Genomic DNA, 18236 nt, shown 5'->3' on the forward strand with positions numbered 1-18236 from the left:
CACCCCAACCATGTGACTCCTCCCCCTTCCCAGATTTGGGGGAGTTTGGTTCTCTTTTTTTTTTTTTCATGGCTTGCTAGGTCATGGAGATACAACCTGCAAAAAGCACTATTTGTATGTCCAGGTAGGTAAAGTTTATATATATAAAAAAGAAAAAAAAGTATGGCTTACCTCTGTGGATGCATTGTTAACACTTGTGTTATGTCACTACTTATAAAACATGGAGGAGGAGGAGGAGGAGGAGGGAGGGAGGACAGTCCTCTCAGTTCTCAGACAGAAAGGGCTTGGCACCCGAAAAGCCTTGGTGATCAGTCTCCCTCCTGATGCAAGCTGAGGCGGGATTGGCTGCTGGCTGGGATCCGGATGTCACGCTGGAGGCCATTGGCTGAAGCACTTCCTGAGAAGAGATTAGCTTTGTAGAGCAGCACTTAGCAAGCAGGCAGGAGCCATCCTGTGCACTGGAAAATAAAAAAAAGAGACAGACAGGGAGAGAGAGAGAGACAGGCTAAGAGTCAGGCCTTTTACTGCAAACATTACAAGCTCTGATTTTAGAAAGACAAGGCGGTTAAAAAAAATGAATATTAAATTAAAAAAAATAACTCACTACTCAGGATTCTGCTTGTGTTACATAGTTAGGTTGAAAAGGGATACAAGTCCATCTAGGGGTGTCACACCGAGAAAAAACAAGGCACTGGGGTGTCACACAGCAGAGAAAAAACAAGGCCCTGGGGTGTCACACCGGCACTGGGGTGTCACATCGAGAAAAAACAAGGCCCTGGGGTGTCACACCGGCACTGGGGTGTCACATCGAGAAAAAACAAGGCACTGGGGTGTCACACCGGGAACTGGGGTGTCACACCGAGAAAAAACAAGGCACTGGGGTGTCACACCGAGAAAAAAAAAAACAAGGCCCTGGGGTGTCACACCGAGAAAAAACAAGGCCCTGGGGTGTCACACCGAGAAAAAAACAAGGCCCTGGGGTGTCACACAGAGAAAAAACAAGGCACTGGGGTGTCACACCGGAACTGGGGTGTCACACCGAGAAAAACCAAGGCCCTGGGGTGTCACCGGGGGTGTGGGGGGGCGCCTCGCTTTCTTTCTATGGGATACAAGCTTTGCTTAGATGAATACAGCACAACAATGTAATAAAAAAAAACAATGTTACCATATAAAAAGATACAAAATGACAAAAGATACAAAATGACAAAAGACAGCACAACATTCAAAATGTATCATTTTCCTGGGAAGATTTGGAGCAGCAAAAAAACAAAAAACAGGCAGACATTCTTAATACAAAAATCTAACATAGGCGATGATGATACCATGACCCCCGCATGAGGGGGTGTAGGGGGGGGGGGGCAGAATTTAAAAATGCCAACCTTGATCCACAAACCTTTTATTTCCCCATCCGCCAAGGCCGACTGAAACTGTCCTTAAAGCAACAGAGAGAGAGAGAAAGAGAGAGGGAGAGAGAAAACCTGAAGCTTCCGCTCTGGCAAGCTGCAGATTGCAGAGCATTAACCCCGCGTCTCCTGCTCTGTGTGAAGGAGGAGGAAGGCCCTGCTTGTGTGTGCAGCCCTAAAACAAAAGAAGGAAGAGGCCTCGGCCCCAATGCTTGTCCTAATACTACTACCACTACTACGTATTCTTATGTAAATATTAGCCTGAGTGTCCTTAAAATAGCAGGAGACGGTGTGTCAGGTACAGCACCAGGGGGGAGATTCATAATAATAATATTAGATTGTAAGCTCTAGTGATCAAGGTGCTCTGATTCCTCCTGTATAACATTGTATTGTAGCTGTACTGTTTGCCCTCATGTTGTAAAGCACTGCGCAAACCGTTGGCACTCTATAATAAAAAATAAAAAAAAACATATAAATCGTATACAATAATAATAAAAATAGATTGTAAGCTCCAATGCCCAGGGCCCTCTGATCCCACCTGTATTGTATTTTAGCTGTACTGCCTGCCCTCATGTTGTAAAGTGCTGCGCAAAGGTTGGCACTATATAAATCCTGTATAATAAAAAAAAAAAAAACTATATAAAATCGTATATAGTAATAATAATATACAGTATATTAGATTGTAAGCTCTAATGCCCAGGGCCCTCTGATTACTCCAGTATTGTAGCTGTACTGTCTGCCCTCATGTTGTAAAGTGCTGCGCAAACGGTTGGCACTATATAAATACTGTATAATTAAAAAAAACTATGTAAATCGTATATAATATGTATTGAGATGTAACTGTACTTTCTTCCCTCATGCTGTAAAGCGATGCGCAAACGGTTGGCACCATATAAATCCTGTATTATATATATATATAAAAAAAAAAACATATAAATCGTATATAATAATAATAATAATATCCAGAATATTAGATTGTAAGCTCTAATGACCAGGGCGCTCTATAAATCCTGTATAATAATAATATTATATAAAATTGTATATAATAATAGTATACAATATATTAGATAGTAAGCTCTAATGATCAGGGCCCCCCCCCCCCTCTATTGAATTGTATTGTAAAGCCCCCGTACACACGATCGGAAAAATTGTACAAAAAAATTCTACTTTCGAAGCGATCGTACGATAATCGGTTCGTTAGTACAGAGCTTTCGAGAGCCGATCATGACAGTTCATCTGATATTTTATAATATACACACATATTAGATTGTAAGCTCTAATGATCAGGGCCCTCTGACTTCTCCTCTATTGAATTGTATTGTAAAGCCCCCATACACACGATTCGAAAAATCGTATGAAGCGATCGTACGATAATGGGATCGTTAGTACAGAGCTTTTCGAGAGCCGATCACGACGGTTCATCCGTCATGATCGGCTTTTTTTTTTCCGTACGATGCAAGATCGTACGATTTTCGTTTAATCAGTACAGCCGCACAAATGCATCACAACACATGACATTGCTTCTGAATATTTATTCTGGCGTACGAGAATTTTTGTGACTTTACTAAACTCTTCCGGATCGATCTGAGATTAGCATGCGAAAAAAAAAAAAAAAGATCATTCTTCCGATTATCTCATCGGCCCGGATTCACATACATTGGCGCATATTTATGCCGGCGTAGCCTATCTTTTTTAGGCTACGCCGGCGTAGCGCAGAGCGCCAAGCACAGTATTCACAAAGCACTAGCCCCCAAATCTACACTGGGTTTCCTAGGCGTAAGCCAGCGTAGGTAGAAGTGGGCGTGAGCCATGCTAATGAGGCGTGACCCCATGTAAATGATGTACTGAGCGTCATAAAGATACGAATAACGTATGGCGCATGCGCAACCCAGTGCACATGCGCTGAATCACGTCGAAACTACTCCCTAAGATACGTTGAATCACTGCCTACGACGTGAACGTAACTTACGCCCAGCCCTATTCACGTACAACGTAAACAACGTAAAATACGACGGCTGTGTTCCCTGGTCCATACCTTTGCATGAGTTGCGCCTCATAGATGGGGGAATAACTTTACGCCGGACGTAAGTCTTACGCAAACCGCGTATATGATGCGCCGGGCGCAACTACGTTTGTGAATCGGCGTATCTCCCTCATTTGCATATGTGCACAGAAAATCTATGGGAGCGGCAAATGCGCCCGGCGTAACTATGTGCCCACGATCCGACGGCGTAGGCAAGTTACGTCGGTCGTAGGAAGCCTATTTTCAGGCGTATATCTAGTTTTGTGGGCACGGCGGACAGATACGACGGCGCATAGTTACACTTACGCGGCGTATCTCGAGATACGCCGGCGTAAGTGCTTTGTGAATCCGGGCCATAAGTGTACTGTCTGCCCTCATGTTGTAAAGCGCTGCAAAAACTGTTGGCGCCATAATAATAATATACACACACATTAGATTGTAAGCTCTAATGATCGGGGTCCTCTGATTGCTCCTGTATTAAGTTGTATTGTAACTGTACCGTCTGCCCTCATTGTAAAGCGCTGGGCAAACAGTTGGCACTTTATAAATCCTGTATTATTATTATTATACAGTGTTAATTGCGGGGCATTGCAATAAAAACGAACAATCGGCAGTCGGCACTGCAGGTCCGGTGGGAGACCGCCGCTAGCCAAGGACCAACGCCGACCCAAGGATCTGGTGGATGAGGCCTACAGGAAAGAAGAAGAGCACGCTTCTCCTTCCAAGCAAACCCAAGAAGATCCTGTGGGATAGAAAACTCTGCAATGCCAAAAAAATAAAAATAAGTTCCGGGATTTAACCAAAAATGTCCCAAAACGTTTCATTCTGTGGGGAATACATATAAATATATATTTATGTTATTATTTTCTTTGTCCTCATTTTATCATACCTTGTGTTCAGTCAACCATAACCAAAACCCTCCACAGAGAAAAAAAAAGAAGAATAGAGATACAACTCTGCCCCCTTCTGGCCAAAGCCATATTTACAGCTCTCTATAAAACCTTATAAAAAGGAAGAAGTGGTTTTCATCTTTCCAAAAAGGGTAAAAGGGGACCCGAAATGTGGGCCCCCGATGTCTCCAAAGGGCCACCTATAGTATTTATTACATGTAATGCTATAGAAAAAATGTCACGGATGGAGGACTTGCTGGAGGAAATGGTCAGAGAGAGGGTTCTAGAGGCAGGGGCCCCAATCAGGAATTATGGGGCCCCTTACACAGCTTCAGGCATGGGCCCCTGGAGCAAAGAACCGAGGGGGGTCTGCTGTTGCCACAAACTCTGAGGTCGGGGGGCTTTGGGTGCTGACGATCAAAAAAAAAGGGGGGGGAGGAGTTGCCTGGGGACCTCTGGGCCCTTTAATAAAATGTATATATATATATATATATATATATATATATATATATATATATATATATATGGTTGACATATATAACACACATTTTATTAAAGGGCCCAGAGGTCCCCAGGCAACCCCTCCCCCCCCCCTTTTTATATATATATATATATAAAAAGAGGGGGGGGGGGGTTGTCACATCCGGGGCCCTGGGGACCTCCGGGCCCCTTATGCCGGGTACACACGAGAGGATTTATCCGCGGAAACGGTCCTCCGGGCCATATCCGCGGATAAATCCTCTGGCGGATTTTGATCTCCTGGTTGTACCAACCAGGGGATCAAAATCCCCGCGGAATTCCGTCCGCGGTGACGTGTCGCGCCGTCGCCGCGATGATGACGCGGCGACGTGCGCGACGCTGTCATATAAGGATATCCACGCATGCGTCGAATCATTACGACGCATGCGAGGGATGTGTTCGGACGGATCCATCCGGTGAGTCTGTACAGACCACCGGATCGATCCGCTGGAGCCGATTCCAGCGGATAGATTTCTAAGCATGCTAAGAAATTTTTATCCGCTGGAAATCGGTCGGCCCGAAAAATATCCGCGGATAAATATCCACTGGGTCGTACACACCAGCGGATCTGTCCGCTGAAACCGATCCGCGGATCGATCCTCTCGTGTGTACGGGGCCTGACAGGTGTACTGCCTGTACCCCCCCTGATGGCGGCCCTGTCTATAGGAGTGGTTGGAGACTGAAGTCATGCTATAGGAGACATTCAGAGACTAGGGACATGCTGCATGAAGCCACTGGACTTTACTACTCTAAAGGAATCGCATGCTTACAAATCAATGCTCCCTCTAATGACTTCTGGGGCCTAAGGGCCACACTTCCAACATCAGGCCGCAGGCTGGGCAACGGGGCTATTTGGACAGGGCACAAGCTGATTAACTGGTTATGGACCGTCTCCTGTACACTTACGTCGTCAGGATAGGCGTGCGCATAGGGTGTGCCAGGTGTGCCCAGGCACACCCTAATCACCCCGAGAAGCACAGATTCCCCCTACTGCCCTGGCTCCCATTTTTCCCCTCGGCAGCACTGCCAGCTTCCCTCCTCTCCTATCGGCTGTTGCTGCTGGGATGTTTTAGGAGTGGGGGAAGGGGCCAGTAAATATGCAATTCACCAGCCTCTTCCCTTTCTGAATGAACACAGTGAGTGATCAGTAGTGTGCGTTTGGGCTTTGGGGTGCACACCCTAATAAAAAAGGCTGCGCACACCTATGGTCGGCAGAACGGCACGGCTGGGAAAAGTAATGTATACATACACGTCACTTTGAAACTGTCGCCGCCGGCGTGCGTGCGCCCCTGCCGCGAGCTCCGTCACAGTTTCCCCGCAGGACCCGATGTTTCCGCCGGTGTTAAGTGATCAGGTCAACAGAGCTGCAGAACGGGGAGAGGCAAATCTAAACAAGCATCTCCCCCGTTCTGCCTAGTGACACTGTCACTGATCTTCTGTTCCCTCTCATCGGGAGCAGCGATCAGTGACGTGTCACTCGTAGCCACGCCCCCCCAACAGTTAGAATCACTCCCTAGGACACACTTAACCCCTTCAGCGCCCCCCTAGTAGTTAACTCCTGCCCTGCCAGTGTCATTTTTCACAGCAAATCAGTGGATTTTTATAGCGCTGATCGCTGTATAAATGACAATGGTCCCAAAAATGTGTCCGATGTGTCCGCCGCAATGTCGCAGTCACGATAATAAAAATAAAAAAACCGCTGATCGCCGCCATTACTAGTAAAAAAAAAATAATAAGAAATGCCATAAAACTACCCCCTATTTTGTAGACGCTATGGGCCAGATCCACATAGATCGGCACCGGCGCAGCGTATCTAAGGTACGCTACGCCGCCGTAACTTACTTGGCTTTGTTTCAAATCCACAACGAATTCGCGCTGTAAGTTACGGCGTCGTAGTGTATCTCTGGCGGCGGAATTCAAATTGGCGATTAGGAGGCGTGATTCATTTAAATTAAGCGTGTCCCCGCGCCGAATTAACTGCGCATGCTCCGTTTCTAAATTTCCCGCCGTGCATTGCGTAAAATGACGTAATTTTTTAAACTTAGACGTGACTTACATCCATCCCTATTCACGGACGACTTACGCAAAAAAGAAATAAATTAAAATTTTGACGCGGGAACGACGGCCATACTTAACATGGCAAGTCTATCTATACGCCGCAAAACAGCAGCTTTAATTATACGCCGTAAAAAGCCGACTAGAGACGACGTAAGAGAATGCGGCGGCCGCTCGCACGTTCGTGGATCGTTGGAAAAAGCTAATTTGCATACCCGACGCGGAAAAAGACGCGAACTCCACCCAGCGGGCGCGGAAGTATTGCACCTACGATCCGAAGGCGTGCAAAGCCATACGCCTGTCGGATCTAACCCAGAAGCTGTCGTATCTTGTTTTGAGGATTCAAACTAAAGATACGACGCGGAAAATTTGAAAGTACGCCGGCGTATCAGTATATACGCCGGCGTACTCTCTCTGTGGATCTGGCCCTATAACTTTTGCGCAAACCAATCAATATATACGCTTATTGACACTCACCTCTCCCCGTTCTTCATTTCTGGTGACCGATATAACCAAAAATATATAAAAAATATATAAAATAAAACATTTTCTTTCCTCAGTTTAGGGCGATACGTATACTTCTACATATTTTTGGTTAAAAAAAAATCAATAAATAAAAAAATCAAAAAATCGCAATAAGCGTTTATCGGTTGGTTTGCGCACATTTTATAGCGTTTACAAAATAGGGGATAGTTTTATTGCACTTTTATTAATAATTTTTTTTATTTACTACTAATGGCGGCGATCAGCGATTTTACAATTGCAGTGAAGGGGTTAACCACTAGGGGGCGCTGTAGGGGTTAAGTGTGACCTCATGTGTGTTTCTAACTGTAGGGGGGTGGGACTGGACGTGTGACGTCATTGACACTCACCTCTCCCCGTTCTTCAGCTCTGGTGACCGATCGCGGGACACCGGCAGCGATCAGTCCCGTGGTCACTGAGCTTCGGACCGGGTCGCAAGCGCGCCACGCGCTCGCGACCCCACAGCTGGGATTAAAGAGACACTTCATTTTATGGGGTGTCAAACTCAATTTCTGCTACGGACACAGAGCAGAATTCAGGAGAGCACTACGTGCACAGTGCAGAGTTTAGGGGTGTGCTGTGTATAGAGTGAAAAGTTCAGGAGTACGCTGTGTACAGAGCACAGAGTTCAGGAGAGTGCTACGTTATGTACGGGGGTTCAGGAGAGCGCTACATACAGAGTGCAGAGTTCAGGAGTGTGCTACGTACAGAGTGCAGAGTTCAGGAGTGCGCTACATACAGAGCGCAGAGTTCAGGAGTGCGCTACATACAGAGCGCAGAGTTCAGGAGTGCGCTACGTTATGTACGGGGGTTCAGGAGAGTGCTACATACAGAGCGCAGGGTTCAGGAGTGTGCTACGTACAGGGCGCATCGTTCAGGAGAGCACTAAGTGCAGAGTTTAGGGGTGTGCTGTGTATAGAGTGCAAAGTTCAGGTGTACGCTGTGTACAGAGCACAGAGTTCAGGAGAGTGCTACATTCTGTACTGGGGTTCAGGAGAGCGATACATACAGAGCACAGGGTTTAGGAGTGTGCTACGTACAGAGCGCAGGGTTCAGGAGTGCGCTACGTACAGAGCGCAGGGTTCCTCAGGACGCTACGTGCAGGGTTCAGGAGGACACTATGTACAGAGAGCAGGGTTCAGGAGAGCACTACATGCACAGTGCAGTGTTTAGGGGTGTGCTGTGTATAGAGTGCAAAGTTCAGGAGAGCGCTATGTTATGTATGGGGGTTCAGGAGAGCGCTACGTACAGAGCGCAGAGTTCAGGAGTGCGCTACGTACAGAGCGCAGAGTTCAGGAGAGTGCTGTGTACAGAACGCAGAGTTCAGGAGAGCGCTACGTTATGTACGGGGGTTCAGGAGAGTGCTACATACAGAGCGCAGGGTTCAGGAGTGTGCTACGTACAGAGCGCAGGGTTCAGGAGAGCGCTAATCTTCCTTGCGTCTCTCTACTACCTGGCCCGGCTCTAGTACCTCCTGGTGTAGGCTGCTCGGCCTCACCTTGCAGGGAGATGCTTCTCTCTCTGGAGATCTGTTCCTGCAGGGACTGTGTGCCGGGACCTGTTAGCTGCGGGAGCCGCTGAAAGCAAACCGCCCCTTGTAAACACAAAAGACTGCTGTGCTAAGAAGTGACAGTGGAGGGTGAGAGTCGGAGGTGGTGGGAATGGAGTCCGGACACACGTCCTGTCTACAAACACTGGGTGTGAGGGTCACATGACATGAGGGTCACATGACATGAGGGTCACATGACAAGGCCTGACACGTCCATTCCCAATATTACTGTGATCTCTACCAGAGGGGAGGGGTCTCATACTGTGACATAGACCACCATCACCCCAATATCCAATCATGTATATAGGAGTGTAAAGAGGGCCTGTCATGGCTCTATACATGTATAGGAGTATAAAGAGGACCTGTCATGGCTCTATACATGTATAGGAGTATAAAGAGGACCTGTCATGGCTCTATACATGTATAGGAGTATAAAGAGGACCTGTCATGGCTCTATACATGTATATAGGAGTATAAAGAGGACCTGTCATGTCTCTATACATGTATAAAGGAGTATAAAGAGGACCTGTCATGGCTCTATACATGTATATAGGAATATAAAGAGGACCTGTCATGGCTCCATACATGTATATAGGAGTATAAAGAGGACCTGTCATGGCTCCATACATGTATATAGGAATATAAAGAGGACCTGTCATGTCTCTATACATGTATAAAGGAGTATAAAGAGGACCTGTCATGTCTCTATACATGTATATAGGAGTATAAAGAGGACCTGTCATGGCTCTATACATGTATAGGAGTATAAAGAGGACCTGTCATGGCTCTATACATGTATAGGAGTATAAAGAGGACCTGTCATGGCTCTATACATGTATAGGAGTATAAAGAGGACCTGTCATGGCTCTATACATGTATATAGGAGTATAAAGAGGACCTGTCATGTCTCTATACATGTATATAGGAATATAAAGGGGACCTGTCATGTATAGGAGGATAAAGAGGACCTGTCATGGCTCTATACATGTATATAGGAGTATAAAGAGGACCTGTCATGGCTCTATACATGTATATAGGAGTATAAAGAGGACCTGTCATGGCTCCATACATGTATAGGAATATAAAAGGACCAGTCATGGCTTTATACATGTACCGTATTTATCGGGGTATTGCGCGCTCCGGCGTATAGCGCGCACCCCTAAAGTGGACCCGCATTCCTGTGGAAAAAAGATTTTTGTACTTACAGTTTTGGTGTCTTGCGCGGCGTCCATCGGCAGCCTCGTCGGGTCCGGCGTCCGTCTGTGGCTTCGGGTGTCCTCTTCGTTGGGTCCGGCGTCCTTCTGCGGCGTCCTCCCTGCTCGATCCCCGCGCCGAGTTTGAATACTGCGCCGGCATATACCGAGCGCAGTACACTCGTGTATAGTCGGGCAGGCTCGGCAACTCTCGCGCTCACGTCCTGTACGTCCAGGACGTGAGCACGAGAGGAGCCGAGCCTGCCCGACTATACACGAGTGTACTGCGCTCGGTATATGCCGGCGCAGTATTCAAACTCGGGGCGGGAAAGCGGGTATCTGCGTATATCGCGCACCCACGATTTTGCCCTGATTTTCAGGGCAAAAAAGTGCGCGGTATACGCCGATAAATACGGTATATAGGAGTATAAAGAGGACCAGTCATGGCTCTATACATGTATAGGAATATAAAGAGGACCTGTCATGGCTCTATACATGTATATAGGAATATAAAGAGGACCTGTCATGTATAGGAGAATAAAGAGGACCTGTCATGGCTCTATACATGTATATAGGAATATAAAGAGGACCTGTCATGTATAGGAATATAAAGAGGACCTGTCATGGCTCTATACATGTATAGGAGTATAAAGAGGACCTGCCATGGCTCTATACATGTATAGGAGTATAAAGAGGACCTGCCATGGCTCTATACATGTATAGGAGTATAAAGAGGACCTGTCATGTCTCTATACATGTATATAGGAGGATAAAGAGGACCTGTCATGTCTCTATACATGTATATATGAGTATAAAGAGGGCCTGTCATGGCTCTATACATGTATATAGGAGAATAAAGAGGACCTGTCATGGCCCTATACATGTATATAGGAGTATATAGAGGACCTGTCATGTCTCTATACATGTATAGGAGTATAAAGAGGACCTGTCATGGCTCTATACATGTATAGGAGTATAAAGAGGGCCTGTCATGGCTCTATACATGTATATAGGAGAATAAAGAGGACCTGTCATGGCCCTATACATGTATATAGGAGTATAAAGAGGACCTGTCATGGCTCTATACATGTATATAGGAGTATAAAGAGGACCTGTCATGTCTCTATACATGTATATAGGAGTATAAAGAGGACCTGTCATGTCTCTATACATGTATATAGGAGTATAAAGAGGACCTGTCATGGCTCTATACATGTATATAGGAGTATAAAGAGGGCCTGTCATGGCTCTATACATGTATATAGGAGTATAAAGAGGACCTGTCATGTCTCTATACATGTATATAGGAGTATAAAGAGGACCTGTCATGGCTCTATACATGTATATAGGAGTATAAAGAGGGCCTGTCATGGCTCTATACATGTATATAGGAGTATATAGAGGACCTGTCATGGCTCTATACATGTATATAGGAGTATAAAGAGGACCTGTCATGTCTCTATACATGTATATAGGAGTATAAAGAGGACCTGTCATGTCTCTATACATGTATATAGGAGTATAAAGAGGACCTGTCATGGCTCTATACATGTATATAGGAGTATAAAGAGGGCCTGTCATGGCTCTATACATGTATATAGGAGTATATAGAGGACCTGTCATGGCTCTATACATGTATAGGAATACAAAGAGGACCTGTCATGTATAGGAATATAAAGAGGACCTGTCATGGCCCTATACATGTATTTATAGGCTCTGTCTCTGGGCTCTCACAATCCCCCATTCCTCCTCAGGCTCACACCCCATATTACACCTTCCCCTCCTCCACACGCCTCTCCCGCCATTTTACCTTTCTCTGACGCTCTTCCTGTCAGGCACACAGCTCCCAACATCACCTGTCAATCATTAGCAGTCTAGACACGCCCCTTTTCACGCACACCCAGCGCGTGCCCTCGCACCCCACCAATCTCAGAGATTCGGCCCCGCCCCTCACACGCCTTCGACCCTTCGCTCTATTCTTTCCATTGAGCGGTCGCTTTTCCTTTACTTTTCCCCCTCACAGCGTTCTTTACAGCGATAGGCCCAGGCGGACGTCAGTCACAAGCTTCTGGGCGTTGATTGGCTGGTTTGTCGTGGGCGGTACGCTGTTTCGCAGCGGCCATCTTCCTACACCCCGCACTCGGCCGCAGTAAGGGAACAGTTTGAAGGCTGAAGCGGACATCTCTGTACACCCACACAAGCTTTTAATTTCACACTGATTTTTAACAGTATTCTGAGCGTTTATAGTAAAAAATAGAATTTGGAAATCCGTCCGCCTGTTTTGATGTTAAATTTTTAAATCAGCAGTGTTCTTTATTATTTCCAAACCTGGAAGATGCGCAGGATTGCCGCTGCTTTTTAAATCCAACAACAAAGCAGGCGGACGGATTTCAAAATACCGCATTTCACTAGAAAAGCTCAGATTACTGTAAAAAAAAAAATCAGTGTGAAATTAAAAACTTGTGCGGGTGTACAAAGATGTCCGCTAACGCCTTCTGACTCCGTCCCTACTGCGGCCGAGTCTGGGGTGTACCAAGATGGCCGCCGCGACACGTCACTTCCGTGACAAACTCTCCCAGGTCTCCTCAGGAAATAGCGGTCACCTCAGAGGTGGGTTGGTTCATTCTGTGTTCATTCGTTTATCATACGATGGAGGTGACACAGACACATGTCATTGATTTTGGAGTTGTTTTAATATTTATTCAATTTTTTGTATTTATTTTTTATTCAAGTGAACACCTGTGGAGATTTTCCCTCACTTCCTGTCTGTGTGACAACAGGAAGGGGGCTGGGAGTGGTTGTCACCGGGACAGGAAGTTGGTGAGAGTTAAAAAACCAGAGAGTCACCACACAGTATTCTCCCAGAATTCCCCTCACCGGGGTCCAGGCCACCACTCCCCCCCCCCCCCCCCCCCCCCCCAAATGGTGTAATTCTCCTATAATCCCCACTGAAGAGAATTCCCCTCACTTCCTGTCCTGACAGGAAACAACAGCAGATCTACCCAATGGGGACACAGACAAGTCTCTGACCGTCTCCTGTATTATGTCTGCAGTCTCTGACCATCTCCTGTACTATGTCTGCAGTCTCTGACCGTCTCCTGTAGTATGTCTGCAGTCTCTGACCGTCTCCTGTACAATGTCTGCAGTCTCTGACCATCTCCTGTAGTATGTCTGCAGTCTCTGACCGTCTCCTGTACTATGTCTGCAGTCTCTGACCGTCTCCTGTATTATGTCTGCAGTCTCTGACCGTCTCCTGTACAATGTCTGCAGTCTCTGACCGTCTCCTGTATTATGTCTGCAGTCTCTGACCATCTCCTGTAGTATGTCTGCAGTCTCTGACCGTCTCCTGTACTATGTCTGCAGTCTCTGACCGTCTCCTGTATTATGTCTGCAGTCTCTGACCGTCTCCTGTACAATGTCTGCAGTCTCTGACCGTCTCCTGTATTATGTTTGCAGTCTCTGATCATCTCCTGTACTATGTCTGTAGTCTCTGACCGTCTCCTGTACTATGTCTGCAGTCTCTGACCATCTCCTGTATTATGTCTGCAGTCTCTGACCATCTCCTGTACTATGTCTGCAGTCTCTGACCGTCTCCTGTACAATGTCTGCAGTCTCTGACCATCTCCTGTACTATGTCTGCAGTCTCTGACCGTCTCCTGTATTATGTCTGCAGTCTCTGACCATCTCCTCTACTATGTCTGCAGTCTCTGACCGTCTCCTGTACTATGTCTGCAGTTTCTGATCATCTCCTGTATTATGTCTGCAGTCTCTGACTGTCTCCTGTACTATGTCTGCAGTCTCTGACCGTCTCCTGTACTATGTCTGCAGTCTCTGACCGTCTCCTGTACTTTGTCTGCAGTCTCGGACCGTCTCCTGTACTATGTCTGCAGTCTCTGACCGTCTCCTGTACTATGTCTGCAGTTTCTGATCATCTCCTGTACTATGTCTGCAGTCTCTGACCGTCTCCTGTACTATGTCTGCAGTCTCTGACCGTCTCCTGTAGTATGTCTGCAGTCTCTGACCGTCTCCTGTACAATGTCTGCAGTCTCTGACCATCTCCTGTAGTATGTCTGCAGTCTCTGACCGTCTCCTGTACTATGTCTGCAGTCTCTGACCGTCTCCTGTATTATGTCTGCAGTCTCTGACCGTCTCCTGTACAATGTCTGCAGTCTCTGACCGTCTCCTGTATTATGTCTGCAGTCTCTGATCACCTCCTGTATTATGTCTGCAGTCTCTGACCGTCTCCTGTACTATGTCTGTAGTCTCTGACCATCTCCTGTACTATGTCTGCAGTCTCTGACCATCTCCTGTAGTATGTCTGCAGTCTCTGATCACCTCCTGTATTATGTCTGCAGTCTCTGACCGTCTCCTGTACTATGTCTGCAGTCTCTGACCATCTCCTGTAGTATGTCTGCAGTCTCTGATCGTCTCCTGTACTATGTCTGCAGTCTCTGACCATCTCCTGTACTATGTCTGCAGTCTCTGACCATCTCCTGTACTATGTCTGCAGTCTCTGACCGTCTCCTGTACAATGTCTGCAGTCTCTGACCATCTCCTGTACTATGTCTGCAGTCTCTGACCATCTCCTGTACCATGTCTGCAGTCTCTGACCATCTCCTGTACTATGTCTGCAGTCTCTGACCGTCTCCTGTATTATGTCTGCAGTCTCTGACCGTCTCCTGTACAATGTCTGCAGTCTCTGACCGTCTCCTGTATTATGTCTGCAGTCTCTGACCGTCTCCTGTACAATGTCTGCAGTCTCTGACCGTCTCCTGTATTATGTCTGCAGTCTCTGACCATCTCCTGTACCATGTCTGCAGTCTCTGACCATCTCCTGTACTATGTCTGCAGTCTCTGACCGTCTCCTGTATTATGTCTGCAGTCTCTGACCGTCTCCTGTACAATGTCTGCAGTCTCTGACCGTCTCCTGTATTATGTCTGCAGTCTCTGACCGTCTCCTGTACAATGTCTGCAGTCTCTGACCATCTCCTGTACCATGTCTGCAGTCTCTGACCGTCTCCTGTACCATGTCTGCAGTCTCTGATCATCTCCTGTATCATGTCTGCAGTCTCTGACCGTCTCCTGTACCATGTCTGCAGTCTCTGACCGTCTCCTGTATCATGTCTGCAGTCTCTGACCATCTCCTGTATCATGTCTGCAGTCTCTGACCGTCTCCTGTACTATGTCTGCAGTCTCTGACCGTCTCCTGTACTATGTCTGCAGTCTCTGACCGTCTCCTGTACTATGTCTGCAGTTTCTGACCGTCTCCTGTACTATGTCTGCAGTTTCTGATCATCTCCTGTACTATGTCTGCAGTCTCTGACCGTCTCCTGTAGTATGTCTGCAGTCTCTGACCGTCTCCTGTACAATGTCTGCAGTCTCTGACCATCTCCTGTAGTATGTCTGCAGTCTCTGACCGTCTCCTGTACTATGTCTGCAGTCTCTGACCGTCTCCTGTATTATGTCTGCAGTCTCTGACCGTCTCCTGTATTATGTCTGCAGTCTCTGACCGTCTCCTGTATTATGTCTGCAGTCTCTGATCATCTCCTGTACTATGTCTGTAGTCTCTGACCATCTCCTGTAGTATGTCTGCAGTCTCTGATCACCTCCTGTATTATGTCTGCAGTCTCTGACCGTCTCCTGTACTATGTCTGCAGTCTCTGACCATCTCCTGTACTATGTCTGCAGTCTCTGACCGTCTCCTGTACAATGTCTGCAGTCTCTGACCGTCTCCTGTATTATGTCTGCAGTCTCTGACCATCTCCTGTAGTATGTCTGCAGTCTCTGACCATCTCCTGTACCATGTCTGCAGTCTCTGACCATCTCCTGTACTATGTCTGCAGTCTCTGACCATCTCCTGTACTATGTCTGCAGTCTCTGACCGTCTCCTGTATTATGTCTGCAGTCTCTGACCGTCTCCTGTACAATGTCTGCAGTCTCTGACCGTCTCCTGTATTATGTCTGCAGTCTCTGACCATCTCCTGTACTATGTCTGCAGTCTCTGACCATCTCCTGTACCATGTCTGCAGTCTCTGACCGTCTCCTGTACCATGTCTGCAGTCTCTGACCGTCTCCTGTACCATGTCTGCAGTCTCTGACCGTCTCCTGTATCATGTCTGCAGTCTCTGACCATCTCCTGTATCATGTCTGCAGTCTCTGACCGTCTCCTGTACTATGTCTGCAGTCTCTGACCGTCTCCTGTACTATGTCTGCAGTCTCTGACCGTCTCCTGTACCATGTCTGCAGTCTCTGACCATCTCCTGTACTATGTCTGCAGTCTCTGACCGTCTCCTGTACCACGTCTGCAGTCTCTGACCATCTCCTCTAGTATGTCTGCAGTCTCTGACCGTCTCCTGTACCACGTCTGCAGTCTCTGACCATCTCCTGTAGTATGTCTGCAGTCTCTGACCATCTCCTGTAGTATGTCTGCAGTCTCTGACCATCTCCTGTAGTATGTCATGTGATGTTTTAATTACTTCTTGTTTCTATTATCTTTTGGCACCGTTATAATCCCACCCCAACCTTCTTCCTATATATTTGACTCTTTGGGATGAGGTGCCGGATGCTATATGGTTACCCAGGTCGGAACAAATACATAATTTTCTCCTGTACTATGTCTGCAGCCTCTTACAATCTCTTTTATCATTTTTGCAGTCTCTGACCGTCTCCTGTAGTATGTCTGCAGTCTCTGACTGTCTCCTGTAGTATGTCTGCAGTCTCTGATCATCTCCTGTAGTATGTCTGCAGTCTCTGACCATCTCCTGTAGTATGTCTGCAGTCTCTGATCATCTCCTGTAGTATGTCTGCAGTCTCTGACCGTCTCCTGTAGTATGTCTGCAGTCTCTGACCATCTCCTGTACTATGTCTGCAGTCTCTGACCGTCTCCTGTACTATGTCTGCAGTCTCTGACCATCTCCTGTACTATGTCTGCAGTCTCTGACTGTGTCCTGTACTATGTCTGCAGTCTCTGACCGTCTCCTGTACTATGTCTGCAGTCTCTGACCCACTCTTGTATCATATCTTTTGTGTTTGATCATCTCTTCTATAATGTCATCAGTCTCTGACTATCTCTCGTATCATGTCTTCAGTCTCTGACTATCTCTCGTATCATGTCTTTAGTCTCTGACTGTCTTTTGTATCATGTCTTCAGTCTCTGAGTATGGGTGTAATATTCCTGCTGGGGGGGAGTATGGGTGTAATATTCCTGTGGGGGGGGAGTATGGGTGTAATATTCCTGATGGGGGGAGTATGGGTGTAATATTCCTGTGGGGGGGGGGGGGAGTATGGGTGTAATATTCCTGCTGGGGGGGAGTATTGGTGTAATATACCTGCTGGGGGGAGTATGGGTGTAATATTCCTGCTGGGGGGAGTATGGGTGTAATATACCTGCTGGGGGGAGTATGGGTGTAATATACCTGCTGGGGGGGGAGTATGGGTGTAATATTCCTGCTGGGGGGGGTATGGGTGTAATATTCCTGTGGGGGGGAGTATGGGTGTAATATTCCTGATGGGGGGAGTATGGGTGTAATATTCCTGCGGGGGGGGGGGGGGGTATGAGTGTAATATTCCTGCTGGGGGGAGTATGGGTGTAATATTCCTGCTGGGGGGGGGTATGGGTGTAATATTCCTGCTGGGGGGGAGTATGGGTGTAATATTCCTGCTGGGGGGAGTATGGGTGTAATATTCCTGCTGGGGGGGAGTATGGGTGTAATATTCCTGCTGGGGGGGGGGTATGGGTGTAATATTCCTGCTGGGGGGGAGTATGGGTGTAATATTCCTGCTGGGGGGAGTATGGGTGTAATATTCCTGCTGGGGGGAGTATGGGTGTAATATACCTGCTGGGGGGGAGTATGGGAGTAATATTCCTGATGGGGGGAGTATGGGTGTAATATTCCTGATGGGGGGAGTATGGGTGTAATATTCCTGCTGGGGGGGAGTATGGGTGTAATATTCCTGCTGGGGGGGGGAGTATGGGTGTAATATTCCTGATGGGGGGAGTATGGGTGTAATATTCCTGCTGGGGGGGAGTATGGGTGTAATATTCCTGCTGGGGGGGGGAGTATGGGTGTAATATTCCTGATG

The 18236-nt window shown here is 47.2% G+C and overlaps 1 protein-coding gene across 5 annotated transcripts in view; it reads right to left on the bottom strand.

The window, feature by feature from the left end:
- The window catches only part of ZMYND8 (zinc finger MYND-type containing 8), a 142308-nt gene extending 130254 nt beyond the window's left edge, over positions 1 to 12054 (bottom strand). For 2 of the 5 annotated variants that reach the window (XM_040330308.1, XM_040330310.1), the window contains exons 1-2: positions 1394 to 1521; positions 172 to 458 (exon numbers count right to left, since the gene is read on the bottom strand). In XM_040330308.1, coding sequence (XP_040186242.1) covers positions 172 to 185 — 14 coding nt within the window. In that variant the 5' untranslated portion in view covers positions 186 to 458; positions 1394 to 1521. Of the gene's footprint in view, positions 1 to 171; positions 459 to 1393; positions 1523 to 11964 lie in introns of those variants that run through there. The other 3 variants (XM_040330305.1, XM_040330304.1, XM_040330309.1) reach the window with 3 other exon arrangements.
- Between the last annotated feature and the right edge of the window lie 6182 nt (positions 12055 to 18236).

This window comes from Rana temporaria, chromosome 12, assembly GCF_905171775.1.
Source record: "Rana temporaria chromosome 12, aRanTem1.1, whole genome shotgun sequence".
Lineage (NCBI taxonomy): Eukaryota > Metazoa > Chordata > Amphibia > Anura > Ranidae > Rana > Rana temporaria.